General features: G+C 45.5%; 3 protein-coding genes across 5 annotated transcripts; all 3 read right to left on the bottom strand.

Moving 5' to 3' along the window:
* Window positions 1-2,015: 2,015 nt before the first annotated feature.
* LOC129583132 (uncharacterized) lies at window positions 2,016-7,635 on the bottom strand. Its single transcript, XM_055474846.1, has one exon. The coding sequence runs from the start codon at window positions 5,806-5,808 to the stop codon at window positions 2,023-2,025; it is 3,786 nt and encodes a 1,261-aa protein (XP_055330821.1). The 5' UTR covers window positions 5,809-7,635; the 3' UTR covers window positions 2,016-2,022.
* Window positions 7,636-14,146: 6,511 nt separating this feature from the next.
* LOC129582968 (kelch-like protein 12) lies at window positions 14,147-21,761 on the bottom strand. 3 transcript variants are annotated; one of them, XM_055474605.1, is made up of 8 exons: window positions 21,528-21,761; window positions 17,716-17,966; window positions 17,341-17,620; window positions 16,696-16,999; window positions 15,933-16,553; window positions 15,595-15,678; window positions 15,224-15,452; window positions 14,147-14,730 (listed from the first exon to the last, which is right to left on the bottom strand). In XM_055474605.1, exons 1-8 carry the CDS (start codon window positions 21,549-21,551, stop codon window positions 14,613-14,615), a joined length of 1,911 nt encoding a protein of 636 aa, XP_055330580.1. In that variant the 5' UTR covers window positions 21,552-21,761; the 3' UTR covers window positions 14,147-14,612. The 3 variants fall into 3 exon arrangements, with proteins under 3 accessions (XP_055330580.1, XP_055330579.1, XP_055330581.1); XM_055474604.1 differs by lacking the exon at window positions 21,528-21,761 and having other exon boundaries at window positions 17,716-18,202; XM_055474606.1 differs by lacking the exons at window positions 14,147-14,730; window positions 21,528-21,761 and adding an exon at window positions 14,837-15,190 and having other exon boundaries at window positions 15,250-15,452; window positions 17,716-18,202.
* LOC129582969 (uncharacterized) lies at window positions 20,171-21,487 on the bottom strand. The gene is made up of 2 exons (XM_055474607.1): window positions 21,261-21,487; window positions 20,171-21,204 (listed from the first exon to the last, which is right to left on the bottom strand). Exons 1-2 carry the CDS (start codon window positions 21,385-21,387, stop codon window positions 20,399-20,401), a joined length of 933 nt encoding a protein of 310 aa, XP_055330582.1. The 5' UTR covers window positions 21,388-21,487; the 3' UTR covers window positions 20,171-20,398.
* Window positions 21,762-22,440: the final 679 nt, after the last annotated feature.

Genomic DNA, 22,440 nt, shown 5'->3' with positions numbered 1-22,440 from the left:
CACCGGTGTCCAACATTGCGTTGACCTTTATGTCTCCCACTTTCACTTCATGTGTATACGCTTCAATTCTTTTGGGCAATTTTCCGTTTTGAATCTTCAATGTGTGTATCTTGCATTTCACAGGAATTAGAGATACCGGTCCCGGATCCATGTCGGGAGGCACTTGTCCTTTCGCCGGAGTGCTATGACCTTTCAGTATCTCCCTCAACTTGTCAATCCTGTGTGGCACATCAGTTCGAACGTCGTAAAATTTGCGCGGCTCTTTCTTATCTGTTTGCTTTTCTGCAGCCATTTTACCGCTGGTGACCTTTTCATTGTTCTGCACTTGCGGATTTGCTTTTGTGCTGTCCACGTGACCTTTAGTCACTTCATTTATCGCCTCGTGGATCAGTTCCTCTTTGCGGTTTTCATTTCGTTTATCTCGCAACTTCTCAATGACTTCACTTGTTATTTGGTCAGCTCGCTTCAATTCATCTGCTTCGCTATCTTTCATCTCATTTGGTGACCTTTCATATGTAACCATATCATATCCCTTTTCGGTCATCCATTCAATCACTTTTGCTGACACTTCATTATTCGTTTTCGGCGGATCAATTTGCGAGGACATTCCATCAGTTCGAGCTGGTGACTTGTCATTGGCATCCTTTTGCAGTGCCTGTGACAAGTCCCGTGACCTTTCGGCTGCGCTACTCTGTTGCATTTGCGCATTCTCGTTTGACCCTCCTTTCTGTTCATTTTGCGCTAAGTCCTGTGACCTTTCATTGCGCTTTATAACAAATCCGCCGTTTGACATCTTTTGTATGGGAACTTTTTCGCCATAATTCGACGGTTTGTCTTTCGGTGGTGCATTTCGCGAGTTATTTAGGTCAGCTTGTGCATTCTTGTATTCAGTTGCGTTGAATACTGGAGCAAGGTTCGGTGACCTTTTAACTTCTTTTCCGGTAACCAATTCTTCCAGTCGTTTTCTCTCATGTTGCGTTCGCAATTCTCGCATGTCCCAGTAATCTTCTTGAGACATTCCCGCTTTCTGTTTCGCTTTTTGCGTCACAGGTATCCACATCCCGTGATTCCCATTCGGTCTGTAGGCTACTTTTTGCCATATGCCATTTTTTTTTTCAAGTGAGTCATCGGAGTTCTGCTGTGCCGGTTCGCTATTCTTCTGCTGCGCTGTTCGCAGTGTCAAGTCTGTTTCTTGACCTTTTAACACGGCGCTTTCACCGTGACCTTTAGCGTTCGCATTCGCTCCTTGACCTTTCACTTGGACTTTTCCTACGGAAGGTGACCTTTCATCTTTTCTGTTAGCAGTGATATTCTGCTCCATCCATTTTTGTCTTATCAACTTCTCATCTTCGTCCTCTGGACAATTCCAGAACTTTGGCTTTATCCCTCCGTAACAATCGCAACGTGACTCATTCACTTTATCATTTTCTGCCAAGTATTTTCGGAATTTCGCATGTTGCTCGTTTTCCTCTTGCGCAGTGTCGTTCTGCGGTTTCTTTTGATTCAGAAACGCCTGTTGAATCTTTGCGTTTCGTTGTGCGCGTCGTTGCGCTAACACCTCTTCGCTGCAGTACGGTGACCTTTCATTTTGCTGCGCTGTTCGCAGTGTCGCGCTACCGTCACGACAATTTCCACTCGCAGTACCATTCTGCGGTGAGCTTTGGTCCCGTTGCGCGTTTCCACTCGCAGTACCATTCTGCGGTGACCTTTTATCCGCTTGTACTGGTTTCCCGATAACCAGTTCGTTTTGCTGCTGTGACGGCATCCTTATAGCCGTTTCAATTTCCTTTTGCAATGACGACATCCATATAGCCGTTTCAATTTGCTGTGGCGGCATCCATATAGGCGTTTGCTGTGGTTGCGGCATCCATATAGCCGGTCCACTTTCTTTTTGCGCCGACGGCATCCTTATAGCCGTTGCAGTGGTCACATTCACTGCAGTGCCATTCTGCAGTGGTGACCTTTCCTTTCCCTTTTTATCCGGTGGTTTAGGGTCGGGTCGATCAGTAGGCTCACCGGCGCCTACTGATCTTGTTCGTTTCCCTGAACCGGCGCCCCACCTTGTTGCGCGCCTTGCACATTTCCTTGTAAATTTCCTTGTTGTTGTCCGATATCATTTGCCGGGTTAGGATTCTGTCCGCCGCCGCCATTATTATATTGGCCACCACCCTGTTGGTAGTTTCCTTGGCCACCTCCATTTCCGCCGTTTCGGTTGCCACCATTCCAGTTTCCACGACCGAAGCCTCTGTTTCTTCCTCTGAAGCCGCCGCGACCGTAACCACTACGATTGCCACCGTCTTGGCCACCATTTCCATTTCCATTTCCATAGTTTCCGTTTCCTTGTTGAAAGTTCGCTTTCGCCTGATACCATTGAGCGATCAGGTCATATCCGTTTGCCACCGCCTGACGCCAGCCGCCCGTGGCGCGAAGGCGTTGCCACTCTCTGAAGGCGAACAGGTTCGGATTCTGCTCTGGCGGCGTATTTGCGAACTTACATCCCTGTGTTTGATGGTTGCCGTACATACAGTACTGGCACATCTGCGCACCATTTGCAACCCATCCATCAATCATTTGAAATTTGAATTCCGTTCGTGACCCCTGATTCTGCTGGAAGTTATTCTGGTTTCCTCTATTTGGCTGAAAGTTCCCTTGACCTTGACCTTGATTCTGGAAGTTCCCTTGACCTCCATTCCAATTTCCATTTCCATATCCGTTCCCACCAAAGTTTCCGTTACCCATTCCTTGTTGTGGTAACACCGCGTTCGCTGGTGCCACATTCTGGGGTACTGGCCTCACTTGGGCCGCCGCCTGTATCGCAGCTACCATTGCATATGTAAGTGGTTGTCCCGTCTGGCTGTCGATAAAGGTCACTTCCTTGGTGACTTCTTGCATCGGAGCCTCCCTTCGGTATTCAACCGGCTGCTGGACTGGTGCTGCCGCGACCCTTTGTTGTGGCACCGTTTCAACTTGTCCAGTGCGAATTGTGACATAGTCCTGGTTGCGTTGACCTTTTGGTGCTTTATATTTTTCCTCTCCCGCCGACCAATGTCGGAAGAAATCTTTGATCTCGGTTGGTGTTCTGCACTGTTGCGTTCGCAGTGCCTTATAAAGGTCACTGTCTATTCTGCATCCTTCGATCAGGAAACCGACTGCTTGTTTTTCAGTGATAATTCGCTTCGCTTTGTATTTCATTATCGCCTGGTAAAACTGGTCAAGTGTTTCTTTTCCCAGGTCGAATTTCCTTGCCATGGCTTCCCGTAACCCAAGAACTTCTTCGTCACGGTCACCATATTCATCCTTGAATTTGGTCATCCATTCTGTAACCGTATATTCGATCTCTTCCTGGAGTGCGATTTCTCTCTCTCCCTCGAACCAGATTTTTGCCGGTCCCTTCACCGCGCTAGCTATTTCGATTAAAATTTGATCATCAGTAAGTCGGTAGGTTCGCTGCGTATCCCTGACCAATTGTGTCCAGCCATTAACTGCATCGCGACTTCCATCAAAGGTCACTAACGTCGTTTTCCGAGCCATCGAATTGAGTGCTTTTGTCAATTGTGCGGCTGTCGTTTCTGCTGTCGGGTCATCCTCCTCTTCGCTACTTTCGTCGTCATTTTGGTTTCGTTTCGCCTTTCCGTAGCGGGACTTCCGTGGGCGCTCTTGCCGGCTGGGCGGTCGGTCTCTTCTCCCTTCATCGATGAAGACGTTCGTTTCGATGTGCGGGGGAAATTGGGAGGGATCACCGTGACTCGTTTGCGGATAACCTCCTGATGGTAGTTCTTTGTCGTCTTTGCCCTTGTCACCGTTCGTTTCATTTTTAACATTTCCTTTACCGGTACCAGTTCGTAGCGGCATCTCAAAGTGGAAACTTTTGCCCGTGCCCGTTTCATGTGCTTTACTGTAACTGGGCGGTGGTGACTCCACTGTTGCAATTCTGACTCCATATTGCAACAGCTGTTCATCCTTGTGTTTGTTCGACATGTTAAGGGCCTTATTCTCTTCTTCAAGGCGTCTGACTTTCAGCTGGAATTCTTCCTTCTCAGTTTTCAAGTTCTGATTCTCCTCCTTGACCTTCAACATGTGCTGGTGGAGTTGGAACGTTTTCTCCTGGATGACCTTTTCAGTGTCATTCTCCGCTTTTTTTATGTGTTCCACCAACTGGGTCACATCTCTTTCCAGTTTCGTATATTCCTCGGCTGCCGCCTTCAGCTGGTTTTTTGTCTGAGTGACCTCGTCTTCTCTCGTCATTACTGTTTGGGTCATATCAATCAGTTCCGTGTTGAGTTTAATGATCTCTTGTGTCTTCTGGTGGACTGATTGTTGCCACTCCTTATCTTTCAGTTCGAGCGCCGTGACCTTTACGTCCAAGAGGTGTGCCTCGTGTTTCCACCTCATGCCCTGTTCGGCAATTGTTTTAGCGGCTCCTTTCAACTCGGTATTCTCTTCGGTGACCTTTCCGATGTTTTCTTTCAGCACCTTATTCTCTTCCATGACCTGTCTTATTCCATTGCTCAACCGTGCGCCTTCGGTGGCTGTAAGATCACGCAGGCCCTTAGCCACTTTGACGGCATCGTCGGCTCTTCTCTGATGGTCCTGTGATTCCTTCTGGAGAGTTCCGATGCTCTCATCTCGCAGCTTCAACTCATTTCTGAGTTTAAACACCTCATTAGTGTTTGTCAACAGTCGCTGTGTAGCTTCCGCAAGTTTGTTTCCATATTCGTCTCTTTTAGCTTCCGCTTCGGTGACCTTTTGTTTCAATGCGTCGCACTCGTCCTTCAATTTTACTAAGTGTCGTGACCTTTCCGCTGATTCTTCCGACATACTCTCGTAAAGGTCACTGACTGCAAGATGACCTTCCATTTCTCTGTCATCTACCATCTTTAGGTATTCCTCAGCGAGTTCCTTTTGACGTTCGTATTTGATCTTCCATCCGTCCGCTGTGCTTTCCAAGTCAGCCTGTTGTTGCTCCAATTCATAAATGCGAGCATCCAGAGATCCTATCCGGTTTTGATATTCCTGTTTCTTCTTCATCTCCTGGCCGTCCTTGGCTTCGAGCTCTTCTTCCAATTCCTTCACGCGTCTCTTCAGAGTTGACGTAGGACTATTCGGTGACGGTGGTCGTACGTTAATGACCTTTCCTGTTTGTGTCCTTTCGATAAGGTGCTCGGGTATTTCCTTGAAAGGTGTCATCCCTTCGGCCCGGTCAGCTTGTCTCATGGCAGATTGGAACGACATATTCATCGTTGCTTCGTCGTCCGTGAAATACGATTCATTCGATTCATCTGACACCATTGGAGTTGCCCAAAGGTCATCGCTTGCGGTCTTATCATTCAGTGAAAGGTCATCCAATCCCAGTACAGACAGTTCCTCTTCGGTGACCTTTGTCTTTTCAACTTCCATTTGAGCCAGGTTTACATTTTTATCCTGCTCGTCCGTTACGCTGGTGGTAGCATCCGACTGTGATGCTCCAGCTAGTTCCGCTCCTCTTTCTGTGGATTTTTCCTCCCCAGTGACCTTTGTCTGGTTCATCGGTTCACTTCCCGCCGCAGGCGCGGGAGTGTGCTTCTGGTCGTCACTGGAGCTTTCCTGATTTGCGACCGCTTCGAGCGCCTTCTGATAAGTGCTATCAGAGCCCCGCGATTCCTTCTTCTCGAATGCCTTAGGCGCTCGAGTATTCCGCTCATGTCCAACTGGACGCAAGTATGTGTGCAAATCCTTTTTGTACGGGTTTGGTGCGCCTTGCTGTGAGCTGCGGGAGCTTGTGCTTCCCTGGCTGCCGGTAGAAGTGGGTTGTTCCTTGTCTTTGTCCATTTTGATCGGATAACTTTGACGCCCCTGCCAATTGTTCTCACACACACGTTATTGTATGGTTTAATCAATTGTCCTAAAGGTCACTCCGTACTTCGAGATTTTTCAAAGTCCTGGTTAAAGGTCACTTTTCGATTGAAAGATTTCGGCTAAGTTCCGTTTAAAGGTCACTTTTTCGATAAAAAGTTCGAGAGATTTGCCCTAAAGGTCACTTTTTACGACAAAACTTCGAAACCGCTTTTACAGTTCGGAACACGTTTACAGACAAAATCCTACAGCCGCTGATATCGCTATACTATTCGACTTCGTTAAAGGTCACGTTTTGCCAATTTCAGATCCTAAAGGTCACTAATCACTTCCAACTTTTTGGTAAAGGTCACTTTCCCAATCGTCTGAACTCAAAAGGTCACTTTCCAACTCAATTTCAGTTAAAGGTCACTTTCCAGCTCAATTTCAGTTAAAGGTCACTTTCCAGCTCAATTCAAATCAAAGGTCACTTTCCAACTCAATTTCAGCTAAAGGTCACTTTCCAGCTCAATTTCAGTTAAAGGTCACTTTCCAGCTCAATTCAAATCAAAGGTCACTTTCCAACTCAATTTCAGCTAAAGGTCACTTTCCAGCTCAATTTCAGTTAAAGGTCACTTTCCAGCTCAATTTCAGTTAAAGGTCACTTTTCTTTTCAAATATCTCGTCTCATCTCAATTTGCCTCTTTGCAGTTAAAGTTCAACGGAAAATCCCCATTTACGTTGTTTACTCCGTTCCTATTGGTCCGCTAGCTCAAATTATTCAGTTCAAATTTCAGCCAATCACAGCTCAGATAACCGACCAATCACGTTAAACCATTTAAATTTTATATTAGCCTGACGTCACGGTCAACGGCCAGACATGCGCGCCGTGTGCAAAACTCCGCCTACGTCTACGCTCAGCTCAGTACGAACCAATAGAGATTGCCAAATTTATCAACTAGCCAATCCCGTAATTAATAACGGTTTTTCTACCTGTTAACCGTCCGTCCGTTCCACGTCCGTCCGTTCCACGGGAAAAATGATCCAGATGATCCAATTCTTCTCCAAATCCGTTCCCGCGTCGCCGCTGTTCCGTAGCGTGCCTCGCGCTATTAGTCTGTTACTGTGCCGGCTGTGCCGTAGCAACAGTAGTGGTGCTCTACGACCAGTTTGGTGGAGTCTGATCTGTCTTTTCCCCGTGCGCCCCTTTCGGCGCTTCGCCTCTTGTGGCCCACGGCTTAGGCTTCGCTGAAGCCTTGCCGAGTATCAGTGACACCAGTGTAGGTCTTCGCTGAAGACTCTACACCGAGGAACACTGACGACTGAAACTCTTGAACTCTTGCACAGCTAAGGAAACAGCACGGTTCTTCGCTGAAGATACCGTACCGAAAACCGAAGCTGGAAATCCGCGTCAGATTAGGAATTTGCACCGCTTGTGGTGTGCGCTTTGCTGTGTAACAGACCTGTGCCTTCCTGGTCACGGGTATCGCGTCGGATAAAAGGCCAACTTTGCCTGACACAAATCAAATCAAATCAGAGAACCGCTGTCGGCTCTGCTACCATCTAAAGCTAGATCCAGAATGGATCCAGAGACAGAGACAGAAACGGGATCTATCCTGTGGAGTGAGCGATACGATCTGGATCGCGAGCTATGCGGAAACACAAAACGTCGCACCGTAATCGCTGACTTTTAATAATATTGAAAGTCTGGAGACCAGAAATCAACAAGTGATCGGCGCAGCTCGATCGTAAAACGTAGAGCCAATTCCACAGTGTGCATCACTGTGCAGCACGTGCTATGCCGCGCCCACTAGCCAATCAGAGCGAGACACAACACAGACACGAAATCCTAAGGCGTAGCGCCTAGCGCCACGGGCGTGAACGCTAGTGAGCCTCGTCTCACATTAGGTTAAGGTGTTAATCAGAACAATCGGGAATATGAGACATTATGGTGACTGTTACACTTCAAAAACTGCTCAAGCAAATTGTGTGTGCAAAATTAAATAGAAACCGATCAACTTTTTGCGCGTAAGGACTTAGCTGCTCTGTAGTTACACGGTGCATATTAAAAGTTTTGGAAAACCCAATTTCCGCTAAAATGTTCTGTGGCCCCGAAATGAATGACCGCCGAAGTGAATGGGGGCCGAAGTGAGTGGCGGCCGAAGTGAGTGGCGGCCGAAGTGAGTGGCGGCCGAAAAACTTGGCCGAAATGAGCGCGGCCGAAATGAAAACGGCCGAAGTGATCGGTAGCCGATATTTTTGGCGATATTTTGTCGATATTTTGCAATCATTACTTGCTACTGCTATACACTACAGAATACTACGCAAAGACAGAGTGATACAGTCTGCCCCGAAATGAATGACGGCCGAAGTGAATGGGGGCCGAAGTGAGTGGCGGCCGAAGTGAGTGGCGGCCGAAGTGAGTGGCGGCCGAAAAACTTGGCCGAAATGAGCGCGGCCGAAATGAAAACGGCCGAAGTGATCGGTAGCCGATATTTCTGGCGATATTTTGTCGATATTTTGCAATCATTACTTGCTACTGCTATACACTACAGAATACTACGCAAAGACAGAGTGATACAGTCTGCTTTACAAAGTGTAGAAGTATTCATAAAAGGAAAACCTCTGGGAAAATAGCGTATTGGAGCGGAGTAAATAGCTCTCGCCGCTGTAAATATCGATATTTTGCAATCATTACTTGCTACTGCTATACACTACAGAATACTACGCAAAGACAGAGTGATACAGTCTGTTTTACAAAGTGTAGAAGTATTCATAAAAGGAAAACCTCTGGGAAAATAGCGGTATTGGAGCGGAGTAAATAGCTCTCGCCGCTGTTGGCGAAGATCAAGATATTTGTGCTTGAGCTTGAGCCAACCAGGTAGGCGGTGGTATGGGCGGCTGTCGTGGGCACAGGGTCTTCTACTCTGATTACGTTAAAAATGTTAAAAAGGATACAATTAAGTTAAATTAACCAACTGTCTACCGCCGGACGTTTACTAAGGGAAATACAGTGTAGATTCACGATGTCAGATTCACGACATAACGACGTCATATTCACGACACCTTGACAGATTCACCTTGGCAGCTGCACTCCCGACCACTGTGCCGTTTTCTAACACACATACTCATACTCGTAAACACCTGAAAGCTTGAAAAACACGGGTAACAAACCACTGCAAATTACACATCCGATCTTGCAGGCCAGATGAGTCCCACCTTCCTCTCACTCCAACTTGACCGTAGCTCACAAACACTCAGGCATAAAAATGAACATAAAGATATGGACATAATTATGTCAAGTTATGCGCAGCCATGCAATCTACGCTATCCACTACGATATCCATGGTCGTAAACCTCCATGGACCATGGTGGTAGCAAAACTAGCCGTTCAACGTGAAAAGCCGCAACGCTGCCCAGCAGCAGGAAGGTTTATTTGACATTGTCGTTTATTTAGTCAAAGATCTCCATTTCTGTATAACCTGTAACCGTATAAGGTGATGATAGTACTTACCGTAACGAAAAAAAAATCGCTACATCATTTATTCTTTCCATAATTTCCAGTTTTTATCTGGATCTAATTTTCTGTTTTCGACATACCACAAATACGCGTCACCTTTCAGTGCGTATGACAGTCCTTTTTCAATCAATTGTTTCTCTGTCCAGCCATTCAAATCTTTGCATCGTTCACAGTCCATTATGAAACGTTCTACTTTACCGCTTTCTTGTGTACCTTTGTACACTTGCGGATACTGTATTTTGTCACTGACTTTAGGCATTCGCTGCATTTCTTCCATTTTTAACATCAAAGCTAACTGACGCTCCATCAGTTCATCAGCTCGTGTTTTTTCAACACGGCGTTCACTTTCAATTCTTCCAGTTTGTTTGCGCAGTTTAACCAGTTCAGCAGTCAAAGCACTGTTTTCAATCTCCATACTCGTATTACGGCTGTTTAACGCATGACATATGCGATTAGCATTGATGTACTTCTTCTGAAGTGCAAGCGCGGTATAAAGAGATGCCCAAGCAATCTCTTTCAGTTCACTCACATTCATTTCGTTATCAATTCTTACATCCCAATTTTCAATTGCTGCTTCAAACCTATTCTGGTCAAGCGACGATTCAATCAGTTCCGACTGCAACGGGTGCATGTCGTTCCACAATTCTTCATTATCAGCAATGCCGCCAAATTGTACGGCGTTTTCATTTTGCTGTGCTGCATTATCGTATGCAGTTGACGCTACACTTTCCGTGTCCATTGCACTGACTTTCCGAGGAACTATCGTTCTCACCCGGATACTTCAGCTACGGCTTTATTCGCAGTGTAGGTAGGCTTTTGTTCTACGCGGAAACTTTAGCTACGCTTTTGTTTTCAGTGTTTGTTACACTGGCTTCCAGGTAGACCCTTTTGTTCTCACCCGGATACTTTGGATTTTCAGTTTGAGATTATGATCTCCGGTGTTCTCTCACCGCTCACAGCGCTCGCAATTGCTCTGGCTGTATGGCTACGCTACGATATGGTGCACCTGTATGCTCTCGCTTTTCGCTCTCGCATACAAAACTATAGCTCAAGATTTGTGTCGACACTTTGAATGCTCAGGCACTGCTCGGGCAAACAAAAAACTTTAGCTCAAGGAAACTGCTTTCGACCCTCGGTCTACTCACAGTCGGTTACGTAACCGCTACGCTTTAGAATTCTAGGAAACTCGTGCCCTGCAGAAGCTACGAGTACCTGCTTTAGCTTCAATTCATCATTCAATTCATCGGTATCGGCATCCGTCGGGCGGAAGAATTATCCCTCCCAGCCTATTTGGCTTCGATTCATTCCGTATCCGAACTAATGCCGCAACTGCTTCCTCATCACCCGGCAGTGGACGCTGAAAGCGCACAGGAGTCGTGGAAAGCTAAATCCCGGCAGACGGAACTCCCGGAGGCCTCTTTCAGGAATTCACAACGAACGTGGGATTTACCGTTATGCAATGCATCGCTGTCCACATTGCTTGAGATCTTTCATGACGATGAAATAAACAGGGCCAGACTCCTCGCACAATCAAAACCGGAAGCTGGCATTTGGTTGAATGCTTTGCCTTCAGCTCACATCGGCAACCTCCTGGACGACGACACCCTGAAGATATCAGTTGGGCTCAGGTTAGGCGCTGTCATTTGCGAAGCACATCCATGCGCGAAATGTCACAAGCCCGTAGATGTATATGGCCACCACGGACTGTCATGCTCATTTTCCGCTGGACGTCATCCTAGACACGGTGGACTTAACAGCATTGTGTGCCGATCGTTGGTTTCAGCGGGCGTCCCAGCAAAACTGGAACCGCGTGGTACGTCCCATACGTCCGGTCGCCGCCCAGACGGATGCACTACGTTTGCCTGGAAACGTGGCATGTGCTTGGCATGGGACGTGACCTGCGTGGATACTGTCGCCTTGTCCCATATAAAGTCTACTTCGGCTGCCGCCGGATCCGCAGCAGCGCAGGCGGAAGATAAAAAAGCCAAGTTGTATGCTTATCTGGAGGGCCGATACATCTTTGCGCCTCTTGCATTCGAGACTTTTGGTCCCTGGGGAAAGTCGGCATCACTTTTAGTGAAGGAAATTGGCAAACGATTACAGCAGCATACTGGCGAGCTTCGCTCACTCGAATTTCTCCGTCAGCGTTTGTCGATTGAAATCCAAAGAGGCAACGCTGCTTCCGTACTCAGAACCATGGATGGAGCCGAGAAATTTAGGGAAATATTTTTACTGTAATTATTTCTGTTCTCTTTATATTCTGTGTGAGTGAAACTGGCTTGCGCTAATAAATACCATTCATCATTTCACATTTCGTCATTTCCATTCTTCAATTCATATTCATTTTCATTTCACTTTCGATTTTCGATTCAGTGCTCGTGGGCCGATATACAGGTTATCCCTGCATCGCCCTGCTGGCAGGTCAAACTGCCCAGCGTCCAGACAGAGCAAAGCCCCCGAACAATTACAGGTTTTCGTCGTGGGTCGCAGGCACGGATCAGCAGGGTTTCCCCTTACTAACGCGTCGCCAGTACCCGGACTACTAACGTTTTAGGCGTCCAGACGGCAGACCAGCTGCCCGGACATCCGTCCAGTCAGTACAGTTGTACCCGGACTGAGCACTCTCTAGAAGCTGACATTCACCATTTCAATCACAATTTCAGTCACAGTTTATTTAGCTGGCCATCGGTTAGGTTCGAACATCGGTGGGCGCCATGACGGAGAGATCAGTACGATAGGAATAATTACCGTAATAATCTATCCTACCGACCTAACTCAACGACAGAGAATGAGCTAATATCTCAATGTGGCATAGCTAAGTCTACGAATCTACGCGAAGCGAGACTGCATCTCCGACGATATTTTAATTAGAAACTCCGATCACTGCCAAAACTCGTAATGAGAGAACTCATCCAAAGTACTGCTACTCATGGACTTATATAGACACGGCGCATCCGTGTAGACACAACCAAAAGTAAATCCGAACACAAAAGAGAAAGATCGAGAAAGTAGAATGTACGAGTAAAACCGTCACTTTACGTACTGTACTGCTATATTCCGTCACCTGTGATGGTGAATGAAGAATATTATTTCAATTTGAAGCTGAACAATGTATCATACTTCATTGTATCGCGCGGAATGCAATTACATGGCGTACGTCTGCCCGGAGGCTGTTGTTGATTCATACAAGCACATCGTGTAACCGGCTGAAAACTGAAACATTTTCGCTAAAAAAGCGGCTTTGTATCCGATGCATCCGCTCAAATCCATTACGCTACTGCCGCCAGCTAGCGTTCGTTGCAGATTGAATAAGACTGCTTGCAAACGCTCACTCTTAGTTTCTCGCTGCGTTCTTCGTCTGATGCTCTAACCATTCTATATGAAAAACGTTTACGAAGTTGTGTATTTTGATACATTAAGACACATCATGGAAAAGTCTTGGAAAATGCTGCTACAGCTTGTTCTAATACATACTACCACGCTTTCAGCTACAACGACACATCCATGCGCTGAAACGGATCCACAAGTATTGATCTGTGGCAGTTTAAATATCCCGGATCAGTTCGACGCCAGCCTGTTCCCTATGAATATCACCACCCTGAGCATGGGTGATTGGACCACTCCTTCGTTTCTGAAGAAAGCCACACCCTTGCCGGCATGGCCTGATCTGCAGGGCGTTAGTTTCCTTAATTTTGAATTTAACAGCACTGGGGATATCACATCCTGGCTGACCAATGTACGAAGCACTATTAAAAACATGAATTTTATTGGTGGACGGTTGCTATCACTGGATGCCGGTATGTTCAATGGGTTCGACCACCTGACGGCCTTGTTGATACACGATGCGGGACTGGAGCAAATTCAACCGGGAACTTTTAGTGGCGCGCCGGTTTTAATGGAGCTGATGTTACATGGAAACCGATTGAGAGAATTTGACTTGTCATCTCTGCCGGCTGCTTTACAGGTAAGTCAGGGTAAACGATCAGTGAGGATAGGATATAGCATGGCAGTACTAAACAGAAGGCATTAGCGCGACACGCCTACTTCCGGTGCTACGTCATGAGAAGGCAAGCCAGCCATCCGCACAATGCTTTATGGCTCGTAGGCTCCATTGGTTGCCATGTTAAGCGATTTTAAGTTTAAAATGAACGGGCTATAGCTTGAAAGAAAGAGAAAAAAATTTTAAGATTTTCAACGTATAATATGTGTGCAATTCAAGTCGCTTAATTACATGTTGTAAAAAGGTTTCAAAATGTATGCAATTAACACACAACGGTCGCGCGGTCTGGACCGACCGTTGCATCGACTTTGTACGCTAACTCGGCTTACTTTCGAAACGTTCTAAAAATCTCACTTAGCTTTTAATACTGAAGACGTTTGCATTATAAAACTTGAAATGTTTTTCTCTTTCTTTTGAGCTATAACTCGGTGATCTCACAGCACGGGAAGTGAAATGCGTTCACCATAGCAGTCTATGGAGCCTACGAGCCTTAAAGCACTGCGCTAGCGGGCTGCTTGCCTTACTGTGACGTCACAAACGGCGCGCGTACGCCTTCTCTTTAGTACCGCCATGGATATAGCTATGGCCGTCAACATTTACTAATTTCTATACAACTGTACTTTGACAGCGAATTTATTAAGCAATTGTACTACATACACCTTTATAAAATTTCCCATAAACCATTTAACAAAATAAAAATCTGTGATAAAATTTGTACATCATAAATACTGTAGCCGATGGATTTGCTTAATCGCAGTCTCATGTCTGCCGTGGAGCAGCGTACGCGTTACTCGAGAACTTTAAGCAGAAGGCAAAAACGTGCGATTTTGCTTTATAGATACTGTAAGAAAATCTCACAAATTTGGAGCGCAGATTTGAAATTAATTACCTTGCTTAGATAAGAAGTACTGGCTACTAAATGTGGAAAGAAACTGAGTTGAATCATCATAAATTTTTTCTAATTACCTTGAACTATTTTCTAGGTTTTAGACGCCCCCGAAAACGCCATCACCGCCCTCGCAGCTTCCTCACCGCTACATATTTCCCATTTAATCTACATCAATCTTTCGGGAAACAAAATCCCATCGATCCCAGACGATTTAATAAATGTCCTACAGCATTCCACAAACGTCACAGTGGATTTGGGAGGCAATCCTTTGCTGTTAACCGGTGATCTCTGTACCAGCAAAGCACTGCAACCGCTACTGCGGCTGGCACATGAAAACTCGCATTTCGTAAAGATTACGTGTGGTCACGAGAAACAATCACCGTGCGCAGCCTCTAATGATACAACATCGGAGAGGAATTTCCAGTGCCAAGGATGTTGGAAAACGTTGGAACCACAACAAATGGCGTCCGCGTATGGTGTGTGCCAGCGTAATATGAAGCCTTGAATATCCTTTAAAATTATTATAATTCTTTATGCTTTATGCAACAGTTTATTTGCATTTTTTTCGGCAGTGTGTGTGTACGAAGAGCTTTATGGTCACTGGTCGCTGTTTTACATTAAAACCTCTCGTTTGATTTTCAGCTAAATTGTTTTGTGAACACTGCTTTTTTAAAATGCTGTTTTTAATAACACTTTTCTCATAAATTAAACTGGGGAAATTGGAAAAACAAACAAAATTTTGGTAACGAGATAATGACCACTATAAAAAATTGGTCTCAAAGATCGATTTAGATTTGTCTTTCCTGGAAACATATTCTAGAATAGTGTTACAGCTGCTTTTAGAGAAGTAGACCTCGGGGATGACACAATCCTACATTCCTTGGTTGGAATTTCTGGTAAGTTTCTTAAGTAGTCGGAAGACAGAGCCCCCCACCTCGTTTATTTTGTTTGCGTTTTCCATATCACACACCTGAAAATACAGGTACTGGATAAGGAAAATTACCCGAAAATAGGATCCCGATTTCGTACTGGCTTCCTAACGCGCATAGTTACGCATCCAAAGGAATTTCTCCCGCTCGGCAATTGTGCTTTTAGTACCGTCCACGAATCTGTCACATGATCATACACTTCAACAGAATCCCCGTAATCGCTGCCGATACATCCTCCCAGAGCGTAAATATAATCCTTCACACATACACTCCTTCCATTGAAGCGCTCCTTGTTCATGCTGTCTAAAAAAGACAAAATGCTACTAGCTCAGCGGAAAGACCAGCGCTAAAATTCTACAGCACAAATTTGTTCTTTACAATCCTACAGCTGCACTATGCTCATGCGCTAATAATACACAGCGCTATGCGCATCTAGCGGCCATACTTTTACTAAACCATCGATCGGCACCGACGTCGTATGCTTCGACACAACCGAATTCGTGTTCCCCAAAATCCCCATGATGACCACCTGGAATAAATTTCACTTTAGAAGCATTTAATTACAACGTAAACCTAACAAGTACAACACTTCGGTTTATTGCATACTATCTGTAGGCAAACAAGCCCTTCGCTATTCCACCCCAGTGCTGGCAAATTTATGAGCACTGGGTGTGTTTCTCTTACACGCTGTTTCTTGATTTTATTATTACATTTGTGAACCACGGACCGGCTGCCCAGTTTCCAGTATTTTTAGTCCTACATTCTACGCGGAAACACACTTACCGATGACATAAAGAAGCCCATCCGGCCCGACACAAGCCGACACACCAAAACGCGCGGTGGGCATAGCCGCCACTTTACTCCAGGAATTACTAACGGGATTATAGCAGAATACTCCATTCACCGCAGACCCCGATTTTGTCAGACCTCCAAAAGTGTAGATACGACCTTTATGAGCCACAGCGGCCAACCAGGACAGTGGCATTGGTAAACTAGCCATGGTTTCCCATTGATTGATGTAAGGATCGTAGCGCTCGACGCTGCTCAGCTGGTGCTGCCAGTACGAGCCTTTCTTGTTCCCGCCGATAGCATAAACAAAGCCATTGAGGAATGCGACACCGTGGTAAGCCCGCGCTGTCTGCATTCCGGCGATTTCCTTCCAATTATGGAGACTGGTATCGTATAGGTAAGCGTTGTTTATGGGATTCTCCAAAGTAGGATCATAACCGCCGCATGCGAGTAATGCTCCGTCATCCAAATTCACAAGGCCGGGACTGTAGACTTCGTTAGGCAGAGGCTTCCACTGTGACCACGACAGGTTCGTGGGATTCAGACACTCTACACAGTTCAGGGCATTTTCGCCACGAGCGCAGCCTCCAGCACAAATGACGACTGTATTTGAACCTGGGAAACATCGAGAAACTAGAATACTGGCTGTTGTGTGCTGATACTTTCTTCACTGCGAATTCATATTTCGCAAATGCCTCGTTTACAAACTCAAAGGGGCAAAACGCGAGAAAGCCGAAGTGTAATTAGATGACCTTACCGTACAGCTTTCTTGAATGATTCTGCGAAGAATGCGCTTCTGTCGTGCCAGGTAAAGATTCGTCCATCTGATCCAGATCAAGCGTAGGCTTTCCGAGTATTTTGTCTTCATTTGCGTATTTTTTCAGAAGGTTATAGGACTGAAGACACGTGTGCGTCAAAAATGGCTGCCGAACAAACTGCAGAACTTCGTGAAATTGCGGCCGACGATTGTCCAGGTCATGGTGTAACCAGCGGGTGACAGCATGCAAAACTTCGTTCTCTTGCTCCACGCATAAATCATCCGAACTGATGATCTCGATTATCTGTGTTCGAGATGTGAAAAGAGGAAACAGAATTTACGAATAATAATCAACATAATGAAATATTCGGTAACGCCCATAATTATTGTGGCAAATAGACCAGCCATTTCGTCCGTCGTCGACCGTCATCAAGTCGAGCTAGAATCTTGCTGAAGCTTCTTAACTTTCTGGTTTCCTAATCTCTTTTAGGCTTCTTATAATATTATTATTTAAGATCTTACTTTCCTAGGCTGCTTAGATTTTTTTATTTACATATTTATTGTTAGCAATCGATCTTGTGACGGTCAGCGCAGTGCCCGTTAGCCACAAAAATAGCGTGAAATGCATATGTTACATAATTTTACCTTTTCTAGGCTGAGCTCCAAAAACGCTTGGCTATGGGAGATGTCGTTAAAATGTCGAAAAACCAAACCCTTTGCTCGTTCCATCAGGTAAGGTCTGTTCGTCTGAGCATGAGGTAAGCAGTAAACAAACAGACAATTCGTCTCATCTAGTCGGTGGGCCAAGCACTCCCAGCACCTATTGGCTAAGGAATGAATATCCAAGAAAACTGCAGCGGCAAGGAGTTCCTGAATATTGGCGTCATCGATGATGATGGGGGACGAGTAAATGTAATCAATCGCCCTGCAGATTAATGCCGGTTTAGAGATATATATATACGAGTATTATATAAGACATAATATATGAGTATTATATAAGTTATAACGAAAAGTACTTACATTTGCAGGATTTTGCTGGATATATTCCGCAGCTGAACTGTCTCCTCATGGCACTCTTTCAATCCGATGGTGAACATGGCACGGAAGTATGAACTGTGTGCGCACAGAATGATCCGATGACACGGGATTCCGCGGGCTGAAACCTCCATACCTTTTACCACAACATCACACAGCGTTCCGGCAGCACGCAAACTGTTGATCGTGTTGCCGAAATGAGCGTAATCCGTTTCCGCTGGGGCAGAAAAGGCATTCTGTAAAGGGACGCTCTGGTTGGTACACAGATGTTCGTTGTGGAGGCAGTCAGCCATCACGTCACCAAATTTTGGAATAAATTTGTTATAGTTTCCCGAGGCGTTAGTAAGCTTCGTACAGATTGCTACTCGGCAGAAGCTTTAAGATTAGAAAAGATTAGGTAATGAGGTTGCTATGATAAAGATTCGCCTAAATTACGCTTTGCGCCCGAAGAAATCAGCTAAGACACGCAATGCGTTGCTGTATGCCGCAAGAACTGTGATGGTTGTATCATGTATGGTTGCAGGACGCATGAATTGTTAGTGCAAGCAGCATTGGTTACAGTTTAATAAGAGTTGAGTCAACACACCCATGTTACACTGACTTGATAGTGAATGACTCAGCCGGCAAAAACGTAACAACGTTGGCTTGTGCACTCACTGCATTCATATCACTGCACTCAGTCCAACACCAACGTTTTTGTCATTTTTTTTTGTTTTCCACTGTTGTTTGCATTTTTGTATCACTTTCCATCACGTTTGTTCTTATACGCAAAATTGCTACACTGTCCACTGCTGTAAAAGGGCACGACCCTCGCACGAAGACAATAAATTCCTTATTATTATTATGCTGAGTGCTTATCTTTTCCCGGTGCAATGAGAGCATACTTGCTATTTACAGAGCAGCCCATTCTTATTTCTTGAATTTATTGCCAATTTTGTTTGCCATACTGCTGGCAAAGTTTTGCCAGTTGTCTACTTCAGCTACGTTGCTGCTAGATAGCTGGCAGAAACTTTGCCAGCAGTATGGCAAACAAAATTGGCAATAAATTCAAGAAATAAGAATGGACTGCTCTGTAAATAATATGCACTCGTGCAATTACGTTCTTGCGGGACAGAAATTTCCGAATATGTTAGTCATTTCCTTGATACAATTATTCTCTTCCTCGGATCTATCCTGATAGTGGTATACTTCTATGTAAAGTCGTAAGAGTCGGTAAGACATAAAGAGTTCGTTCAGTATTAGTGGTGGTAGGCAACGTACACTGACAATAATCTCGAGCGGATACAAAAAAGGGTTAAGACATTATCCATAAAAATACAAGTTCCAGTAAAAATAACCGTACACAAAACCTGAAGGAACTTTCCGGTATGTGTTACGTTGTATCAAGGAAAACGCGCATTTACCTTTATGCATGATTGCATGACCATTGGCAGGCTACACTGCAGCAACTTTTATTGTCTTCTCAAGACACTGCTGTTGGTCATTAAAAGTAGAAATGTTTGTGAAATATGTCACTCATGCAATAATTTCCAATCATTCTTTTGGGATTGATTTTTGTACTAATCGCAAGAAAACGGCACACATTTTTGCAATTTTCTCCACTGTGATCCGGTCGATTTGCATGTCACCATATTACCATAATGATTATTCAATTTCTTAACCAGAAATCCCGCATCCCTAGGTTAGTGCATATGAAGACAAATCTGCAGTACGTTAGTAATAATGGCTGTCCGCCTGCGACTGGAGGCTAAACCAACCGCTGAACAACTTAAATTCTGGTGATTGAAATCTCCATCCTCGAGTAACAAGCAATTTACACTGTAAATATTATATAAGAATAAACTGGAAATGGTTAAGCAAATCACGGCTAATAACCCTGCTTAGCGGAAAAATTGATAAGTTTTAAAATTCAGCAATACCTTTCATACAAAAATTTTCAAAGGCGCCAAACACGAATTTCACAGCAAATTTCTTTTCTTGTAGACAAACCATTAGGCTAGGATTTTAACCCACCTTGTAACTCTTAATAAGGCTTTGTAGATTCTAACACCAAGCGAACTGCATCCACCATGGGCGGCTTTGGAAAAATATTGCTGTTGTCGGTTTGTCTGCTGCTGACAAAACAGTCAGTTTTAACAGAAAATCCGTGTTCGACATCCAACTTAGAAATTTCTTGCGGCAGCTTGACCATTCCCGAGCAGTTCACCGCCAATCTGCTGCCCACAAACAGGACTATCTTAACGCGAAGTGGCTAGCGAATTTCCAAAATAATTATCAAAAATTACCTAAGCTCATCTTTCAGAGCGTTTTTTATACTACAAAGGCGAGTCCAAAAGTTTCTTTGGTAAAGAATGAGATCAGTAACCCCAAATAGGTGGCGTACGTAATTTACGTACGCAACTTAAAACACAACTTGCATTAGCTGCAGTCTTGTCTGATTAATCATTGCGCTGTTTCGCGGACCCGTGGGCACAGAACTTAACCAATACGTGAAAATAATGTCGTCTCACATGTTTCCAAATTAGTGCCGCCGTTTACATTCAGCCAACGCAAAATCAACACAGAACGACTGACAATACAGATGTTTTTTTCCATGTTTAAATTAAAATAATTTGTGCCGACAGCAGGCTTGATAGAATCGATGTACTAACTTTATATGTTAGCGTAATTATTCGCTGAGAACAGTGATTGTAGTGGTCTGGAAGACCCACTCATGGGCGCCTTCATGCGGCCGGAAGAAGCACTGCAGCTCGGCGCCAGCGCTGGCTTGCCGATCGGTCAGTTCCAGTGTATAGTCCAGAAACTGTCCGGGAAGATTGGGGGATATGGTTGGTTTCCGGTTAAAAAAAATTCCCCTCAAGACCTCTTCGGAAGGAGGCAGCGCGCCGTACGGCAGCTCCGTGAGCGGGCGGAGGATGCGGCCCTTGTAGCGCCAGAAATAGTGGTTCTCTTGGTTGCGCAGAATGGCTTCCGGGATCGGCAAGCGGACGCGGCAGGGGATGATGATGGGGACGCCCACGCTGGTCACGGGGGGCGTCGGCAGCAGCGGCTCGAAGACCTCGCTGGCGCGGGTAATCTGTGGGAGGAGCGTGAAGCGGCGCAGAATGATAAAGCGTGGCTGGCCGGTGTAGCGCGGGGTGGGCGTGGCATCCACGCAGAGGAGCGGCCCGCCCGAGTAGGCGGTGACGTTGAAGACCACCAGCTGCAGGCGGCGGTCACCCACGCGGCTGACATTGTAGCGCTGCGCAGGGTCCTCCGGCGGGGCGTGGCCTCCTTCGAAGACGGTGCGTCCGCGGTGCAGCCAGGTCAGCGAGCGCCAATCGCCCCCGGGCGGCGCCTCGCAGCTGAACGCCGCGTCCTCGCCCAGGCGGGGGCGCCGCAGTTCCCCCTGCTGGAGGCGCTCATCCGGTGCCAGCGGCAGAGTCAGGCGGTCGTCCTGTCTCGTCCGCATGGCGTCTGTGATCATGTCCTCCACTGAAAATGAGGTTAATAATAGGAGTACCCTCTCCATGCAAATCACGGCCACTTACGGCTGCACGCCGGCGGCTCGCTGGGCTGCGGCCGTGGAAGGGAAAGCGGCGGCGGCAGGCATCCCAGGCACACGCTCAACACGCTCAGCTGCAGCCACGCTAAATCACACACCACCCCGAAATGCATCGATTAATGTCAATGTTTTTGTAATTTTTTAACTGCAAAGTACTATACATACGTACATACGCCACAGCATGCCTAGTTTTCTGTACGATGCATTAGTACGTTTGGTTGTCGTTTAATTAAGTACCTGAGTAAGTACTTACCACTTGCGTGATATCAAAGTGCATTACTATCTGCACGGCATTTTTCGCCGGAGCTTCACTGCCGTTGCTCTGTTTGCTTGTCCAGCTGAAAACGTCTTCAAGAACTTATATAGCTATCAACAAGAACTAAAAGAATATGCTGTACATAATCTTCTGGCAATAATCCTTAATAAACACATATAATAATCAGATATGAAAATTTAATTTACTTTGAAATAGTTTAAATTATTATTACGCAATCCATAAATTCTTGACTGTACATTATGTAAAGACCGTAACAACATCTATTGTAACTGTACAAGCATTTCACGTAACTGATAGTAGGCGTATCCATGGGGATACCCACCGCTACCAGTGCGCTGTTTAGTATTATGTTATTCTTATTAGTGTGGTAATAATACTGTGGTGCATGATTCGTATGAAGTTATAATTTCGAGGTTGTTATTTCGGTATAGTAAACGTTCGTATGTACCGCAGAGAGTACAGCTGATGAGTCTGTACAGCGCACTAAGTATAGTACTTACTACAATGTCATAGTATTTTTATGTGTTATTAACAATATCATGTACTCTAGTCCTATTGACAGGTACAAGCGTTACATGCTGTATTGCCAGCGGAATATGCCATCTTCCGCTGGCTAATCTGTTATACCGCTGGCCAAAGAGCAGAAAACCGCCAGGCATACTACTCGTATGGTCGCTTAAGTGAAACACTATGATAAGTGAATGGGCGATGGTCGTTTAAGTGAAACACCCGAAATAACATTTTCCAAAAACCGATTTTCGTTTGGATTTTTTTCTCATACGATTAAACAGAATGTACCCTTTACAGAGTACTTGAAATTTTTAGAAAAGCTTGAACCGTTTTCTTGCAAATGTCTCGTAAAGAAATCAGTGACGAAAGCGTTTTAGCC

The sequence above is a fragment of the Paramacrobiotus metropolitanus genome, unplaced genomic scaffold (assembly GCF_019649055.1).
Source record: "Paramacrobiotus metropolitanus isolate TYO unplaced genomic scaffold, Prichtersi_v1.0 Parri_scaffold0000009, whole genome shotgun sequence".
Classification (NCBI taxonomy): Eukaryota; Metazoa; Tardigrada; class Eutardigrada; order Parachela; family Macrobiotidae; genus Paramacrobiotus; species Paramacrobiotus metropolitanus.
The sequence above is the reverse complement of the archived record's forward strand: the minus strand, read 5'-3'. Positions and strand labels throughout refer to the sequence as shown.

Bases quoted from the DNA above. Each gene is read 5' to 3' on its own strand.
- LOC129582968 (XM_055474604.1), bottom strand. From the start codon at position 18,023: ATGGCTGACTGCCTCCACAACGAACATCTGTGTACCAACCAGAGCGTC. The intron at 17,000-17,340 runs GTAAAATTATGT...TCTCGAACACAG, and splicing joins TGGAGCTCAGCCTAGAAAAG to ATAATCGAGATCATCAGTTC. The intron at 14,731-15,223 runs GTAATTTTCCTT...ATAATTTTAAAG, and splicing joins AATCGGGATCCTATTTTCGG to GATATTCAAGGCTTCATATT.
- LOC129582969 (XM_055474607.1), bottom strand. From the start codon at position 21,387: ATGCATTTCGGGGTGGTGTGTGATTTAGCGTGGCTGCAGCTGAGCGTG. The intron at 21,205-21,260 runs GTAAGTGGCCGT...CCTCATTTTCAG, and splicing joins CGAGCCGCCGGCGTGCAGCC to TGGAGGACATGATCACAGAC.
- LOC129583132 (XM_055474846.1), bottom strand. From the start codon at position 5,808: ATGGACAAAGACAAGGAACAACCCACTTCTACCGGCAGCCAGGGAAGC.